The 6584-nt window shown below is 46.8% G+C and overlaps 1 protein-coding gene across 1 annotated transcript; it reads right to left on the bottom strand.

Moving 5' to 3' along the window:
* Nucleotides 1–128: 128 nt before the first annotated feature.
* Nucleotides 129–3255, bottom strand: LOC131265535 (uncharacterized). The gene is made up of 5 exons (XM_058267817.1): nt 3212–3255; nt 1833–2622; nt 953–1327; nt 750–874; nt 129–656 (listed from the first exon to the last, which is right to left on the bottom strand). The coding sequence occupies exons 1-5, from the start codon at nt 3253–3255 to the stop codon at nt 440–442; spliced, it is 1551 nt and encodes a 516-aa protein (XP_058123800.1). The 3' UTR covers nt 129–439.
* Between the last annotated feature and the right edge of the window lie 3329 nt (nt 3256–6584).

A 6584-nucleotide genomic window follows, 5' to 3' on the forward strand; every position in this document is an offset into this window, starting at 1 on the left:
AATCCCTTGGTGGCGTGGTTGTGATAAATATGTACTAACGTTATGGTGTAACCCTTAAACAGCTCATATTTTGGTATTTGATTTTTATTTCCATTTGAACTAACGTTTTCAAAGGTTACGGTAACAGTATTAACCCTCATTGACTAGGCGATCGTTTCAACGCAGTACAGAATATTCCATTTCTTTACAATTAGACCTGAGCCCTGAGCATTGGTGAACAGTATACCTCTATTGTGTTACCTATCAAAGTGTCTAAAAAGTCTTTAAAGGGTCAATGACTCGATGGAGTACGCCACTATTCTGCCGCCCGGTTCTAGTTCCTCGCGATCTACAACTATTTGCATAAATTAAGGAATGCACTTGCACAAACAACTTGTAACGACAAAAGCAAACACTTCACTTCTAACTCTTTCCCCCCATCTTCCCCCAGCACCGGTCACTAGGTGGAGAACTTTGTTCGAAAGTTATTGGCCAGTCGGGTCAGTGCTTCGGCGGCGTCGATTTCGTCCTTCTGATGGCTTGGGGGAACGGTTTCCGCCATTTCACCGTAGCTGGTGGTTGGTGGAGAGTCCTCGCGCGTCGAGTCCGGAGGTCCACCGGAAATGCCAAAGTATGTGCCACCCGAATCACACCGCTTTTTGTTGGCCGATTGTTTTCTGGAAGTAAACGAAGGTCGTTCAATGCAATCTAAAAGTCCTTTTCTTTATATGCTCTAATAGAACAAATGCCGGAATTCGCAACACTCTTACCCAGAACTATCCCAATCGATGTAGTTGTGCTTGGAGGGTGTAAACTTGGCGGTACTTTCCAGCCACTTTGAAAGCGACGGAGGCCCTCGCAAAACGGATCCCTCACAGCCCACTTGGATTGGTGGCTGATCGTGCAGATGATGGTGTTGTTGTTGATGTTGATGCTGATGCTGCTGCGCAGGTGGTGATGGTGAAAGAGTCACAGGATGCTTTTGTTGGTCGTACTCGGGCGGATGGTGATGGTGATAGTGCGCCTGTTGCAACGGAATTGCCGCCATCAGGACCGGCACAACGGTTGGGCGTTCCTGTTTGGCCGCCTCCAGCTCGCCGAGATCGCGCAGGTACTTTTCCATAATGCTATTTTTGTACTTACTCGATCGTGATGATCGTGCGTTCGGAACGGCGGACACGAGGGGTCCGACCGCCGGCGATAGGGTGGTGGTAGGGGTTAGATAGAGCGTACCATTTGTCTGCACTTCTTTGCCGTAAGGATGGGTATAAGTGGCCGCCGTCGTGAGTATCAGTGGTTCCAAGGTGGTTCCGTTTTCTGGAACGTATTTTCCATCGATTTGGGTGACCTTTGGGAAAAAAATTCAGTCTCTAGATTAGATGATGTCCATTATCGTTTGACGAATTATTATTAATATTTTACCCTTACTATTTTAATTACTTTTAGGATTAGAATCATCATATTTGAAATTAGTTGCGGTCATCTGGATTTCAATGCATTTGAATTGAGAAAACTACAACATTTAAAGCCAAATAAGGAACTGTTCCGTGAAAGAATGTTGGTCCTCTACAGCTTGGTAAGTTTATCAACTTAAAGTTCTACGTCTTAAGAATCCTCACTAGAAGAACTAACTGTCGCATATCAATGCGCTTAATATCTACACTTTGGGGGAGAGTTTTAAACATCCTTTTCATACGATCAACGCTACTTCACTAAAGGACGGAGCCATCCGATGATGTTTTTACAATGGAAGTAACATTCAGGATCCAATTTAATGCAATGCCTTAGTCTTACACATTGTAAATGTCCATCCCAAATAATTGAAGTGTCTGATGAGACGAGTGCTTTCTTACCTTATAGCATCTTGTTTCTTCCGGTATGCCGAACACGGTTTCATAGTTGCGTGGGGTGTAGCAATGATCGAAGCAGAAAGTCGCGGCCGGATAGGTTTCCCGCACGTCTTCTCGAGGGGATGATCCCCCACCGTTCTCCGTGCGCTCATTGAAACGCTCAAACTCGCTCAATCGTACGTAGTCTACATATTTTCTTTCGATGAGATTATTATTGTGACACGTTTCGTTGTTGTTGTTGTTGACGATGATGCTGTGGCCTGCTCCAGTGGCGCTACCATACACCTCGTACGGTGTCCCAGTCCCTCCAACTCCTCCCCGGGGTGCATAATTTAGGTACGTTACTTGTCCACCGTAACCCCCACCCACCGGCGGTCCCTGTTGTGGTCGAAGCCGTCCACTCACTTCATCCCCGGATGAGTCCGGCGACAGTGAATCACGCGAGTCCTCACCCCCCACACCATGCTCTCCCCAGATACTGTCGCTCGAGCAAATGCTAAACTGTTCCACATTCCCGCGCGCGTTGGTGTTGTAGTTTTTGATAAGGTTGCCCCAGGTTTTGCGGGTCGGTGGGTCGTTGCCGGAGTTCTTGAGCTTCCGGCGCCAGTTAGCGAACCAGTTGCAGATCTGCGTGTACGTAAGGCCCGTCTCGTGGGCCAACAGTTTCTTTTCCTCCCGGTTTGGATACGGGTTTTCCCGCCGTCGCACCAGCCAATCCTTTAGCATGCGCTTAATCTCCGGCGTGAAGAGGCGTTTGACGGGACGATGCGTGTCCCCCGGTGGCCATGCTTTTCTGTGGACCAGAGAGATGCGGGAGAAAATTATAATTTAATTCTTTGATGCTTTCGCTTTTTTTTCTTTCTTGCGCTAAACACTAACGTCATGCTCGTACGCAAGGACACCATAACACACTGTGGAACCCTGTCTTCGGTGATGTGTAATTGTTGTCTTCACTTGAGAGATCCAAGGACCAGCAACGGATCGCTACACAATACACGCTTGACGCAGACAGAAGCATTTCCCAATGATCAACGTCTCATGTTTCGCGAACAACCAACGATCACAACAAGGATGTAGCATGATACGCTAATGATGATGATGATGATGATCTTTGTTGGTGTTAATTATCGAATGTGGTAGTAGTAATAGCATGCCGCACACATTAGAAGCGAAAACACACAATTTCAAACACATGGCGTTGGTGAGATCGCGTTAGGTTCTTCATGATCATCCTTGTTTTTCACCAAGCGAATCTTCACGGGGTTTTGCCAACACAACTTTCTCTCCCCATTTGCTCGGCTGTGTAGCACGTACAAGAACACAAGCACACATACACACACACAAACACACACGAACCGGGCAAACCACATCACGTCACGAACCTACTACGCTTACGATTTCGCACGGGACGCGAAGGTTTGTCCATGTTTTTCGGTCGCTTCGATGGCGCTAATTCGATGTATTCACAAAGGGGGGCGGGTGCTACTGATTCGTCGGGTGGGATGCGTCCCGCCCCACGGTGGCCGAATTCCGTGTGAATTTTCACGCTGGTCAACGTCGCCGCGAGTGTATGTGTACCTTTCGAGATGTGCAAAGAGCAAACGGAAAAGAGATGAAAAAACACTTTAAACATGGTTGTACAATTGTTATCGACCGAGCCACGGGATCGCGGCTGTTCGCGCATGTTGTAAGCCATTTTATGTAATCATTCCAAAAGAATTCTTCTTCAGTAAACCAGCACAGATATGTAGTCCTTTCTGGTAAGCCTACTCGGGTACGAACGAGTCTTTGTGAGAGTTTAACAGCATCCCGGGGGGCAGAATACAACCTTGGCGGCCTTCCACTTGTCGGGCGATATTTTTAGTTGCTTAAATCCACTATTGTTTTGTGTGTGGCTTGTGTCCTGTTTTTCTAACAAGCAAAGGTAAACGTTTTTCTTTAGTGTTGTACAAAAATAGCGCTACCCAGTAACACGTGTGGGTTTGCTTCATTGAGAGTTATGAGACAAATTGCATCTGATTTGTTTTTTCTTTGCCTCATAAATATGGCAATCATAAGCAGTTTTGTGAGGCAGGTGTATGCACTGTTTCGCAATGGTGGTTCTTGGCTAGCTGAAAGTCAGAAGTCTTTCGTCTGTTTGTAGAGTTTATCGTAGCGTACTCATCAATCATCGAGCGGATGCATAATTGTACAACTAAACCGCGACGTGTTTAACCTTTGGAGGAACAATATTTTCTAACACTCGTTAAACATGGTATTGAACTCTTTTAAGTTTCGGGGAAGAATGGAACACAGTTTCTTGCATTCTTCAGTCGAATCGATTCATCATGTTAAAATATTTTGTTTTATTAGAAAAGATCACGCAATTGATATAGATGTTGTTTAAAATTATATTTCGTTGAGACAAAATTTTATAAACAAAAAACAGACACCATTAATGTGAATCTTGAGTTTAAAAATTTTAACCCTCCCAACAAGGGTTAAAAACGTCCACAAGGAGGGAAAAACACTTATTCCGACAATGATCCGTCGGTGAGCACTTCCGTCCGCTTTCAGTCGACAAAAGATTTGAAAGCCAAAAAACATGTATAGAAAACATGACCGTTGTGTCTTCTGTGTTGTCTGCTGGTTGCGCTGGTGGTCAGAGGTGTTAGCAGAGTGTTTGCGGATAAAGATAGATTCTACCACCACCGCCAACCGCGCGTCAATGATCGGATGCAACGACCATCCGATGATTGTAGAGAGCAGACGGCATTCACCCTACGGGAGAGGGAAACCGATCTACTGTTTTGTTTTTAGTTTGATTATAATTCTCTTAAAATCTTCTTTATTTTTATTTCATGTTTCTTAGATTCACCACTTCATCTTCCCCTCGTTTGAGGATGGGTCATTCCATCGGGAGCGGGAAGAATCTTGCCTTTCTTGTGAGACGATGGAGGCGCCTGGCGGATCACGATCATTTGTGAAGGAAGCCGAGGACGACGCGGATCGCGAGAGCGGGTGGCATTATTATTTTTAGCACGGAACGACGCAACACACCACTTCCACCACCATGGGCTCAGTATCGTCATCATCATCATTATGTGGCCAAGCGAGTTCTTGTGTCAATGGCAGCTTGAGGAAAAAACATGATCTTGTAAAGGCCACCCCCTGCGGGAAGGATTCGTTTGTTTTGCACTTCTCAGCTCAGTAGCTTCGTATCATAGCACGGGCCATAAAAAGAGGCATTAGATTTCCTCCATTTATGTCTATCATATCCTCAATGAGGGGCCCAATCTAGCACAGTTTTTGTTTTGGGTAAACCACACCAAACACGATCAATTTGTCAGGTATCTACGAACCATCCCACGGATCGTTTGCAGCAGCCCCTTCAACACCAACACCTGTTCAAAGGCCGTTCTGAGTGACGTTCGCGCAAGGACCACCGTGCCGCTTGAAGGTAAGGGAACACACGACAGTCGTGATAAAAATAGTCCTTTCTTCACACCATAGCCGTAGCTAACCAGCTTATTTCTTTTCGTTTTTTCTGCAATAGGCCAACAGGAACCCCTCCGGGAGCACTACCAAGGTCGGAATTTCACATCAGCCCACTGTAAAGACGTACCACGTAGTGTTGTTTTGCTGGAAGGATTCGACAGGAGCTCGTTTTTTGATGACACTAGACAACGATTAAACACCCGACTCCGTGGGAACGCACAGGAAACTACAGAAACGATCCTCTGCACGATCGGCGAGAATCTGATCAACATCTGACCAAGTGGGGGCCCCGGTCCGTGCTCATCTTTCACGACATCGCGCACACACACAGACATACAGAAGCATACGGTTCACGGCGAGCGAGAGCGAAAAGATGATCACGGTGGATACCATCGGGTAGATCGGGCCGTCCCATGATCACTTACCCCACCGCACGTTTTTGATAGGAGCGCCAAAACGATTTGGTTCGAATCCCACGGAGGTTTCTCGGTTGTGTGCGTCGGATTATCTGTGGACACAAGCGTTTTCCGTACCGTGACTGTGTGTTCTAACCGCCCCCTCGTCCCCCTCGCACACTTTTCGTGTGTCGAAAGAGATCGGAGAAGCCTTCTCCGCGGGTTAGGAGAAAACATGTGCGTGCTTTCTCAAGAGCCCCCGTCTGATGCGGGGCGACTAAAAACATGATATTTATCGGTGGTACATATTCGTAGTTCGGTGCGGCGTCACGACGTGTTTCGTTCGAACCAGCTGTGCGCCATACTTTGGGGCTGATCAACAGTTGTTTCATAGCGACACCGTGAGAGAGAAAGAGAGTAAATCATCCCTTAATGATCCTCCCCGTATGGGCCGCAGCTCGGTTAGGGGTTTTTATAGACTAAGTAAAACAAGTAGTTAACCGTCACCACCGGGGGTTTTCGAACCGGAGAAAAGTGAGAGTTGTTTAGAAAAAGGTACGGACAGTATTCTCCCCGCGTTGAACTTGACTCGAAAGACCCTCTCCTCGGCGACGATCCTTTCGGGAAATGTGAGAAGGCCACAATGGGTCACAGAGAAAGTGATAGGAAGAGAGAGAGAGTGCTTGTCATTTTCCCGACCGTAGTAAGGTGATCCTTTGCGCGATCTTATCCGATGGACGGTGAGGCGTGAGGGACCGAACGATCGTTGTGATCATAACGCAGGTTACGTCCTCGGCTCATGCGCGCCACCACTCGCGTTGACTTTGAGAAAATAAATAAATAGATCGGATAGGAGGAGCAGGAGGAGGAAAATCAACCCCCA

The sequence above is a fragment of the Anopheles coustani genome, chromosome 2 (assembly GCF_943734705.1).
Source record: "Anopheles coustani chromosome 2, idAnoCousDA_361_x.2, whole genome shotgun sequence".
Taxonomy (NCBI): Eukaryota; Metazoa; Arthropoda; class Insecta; order Diptera; family Culicidae; genus Anopheles; species Anopheles coustani.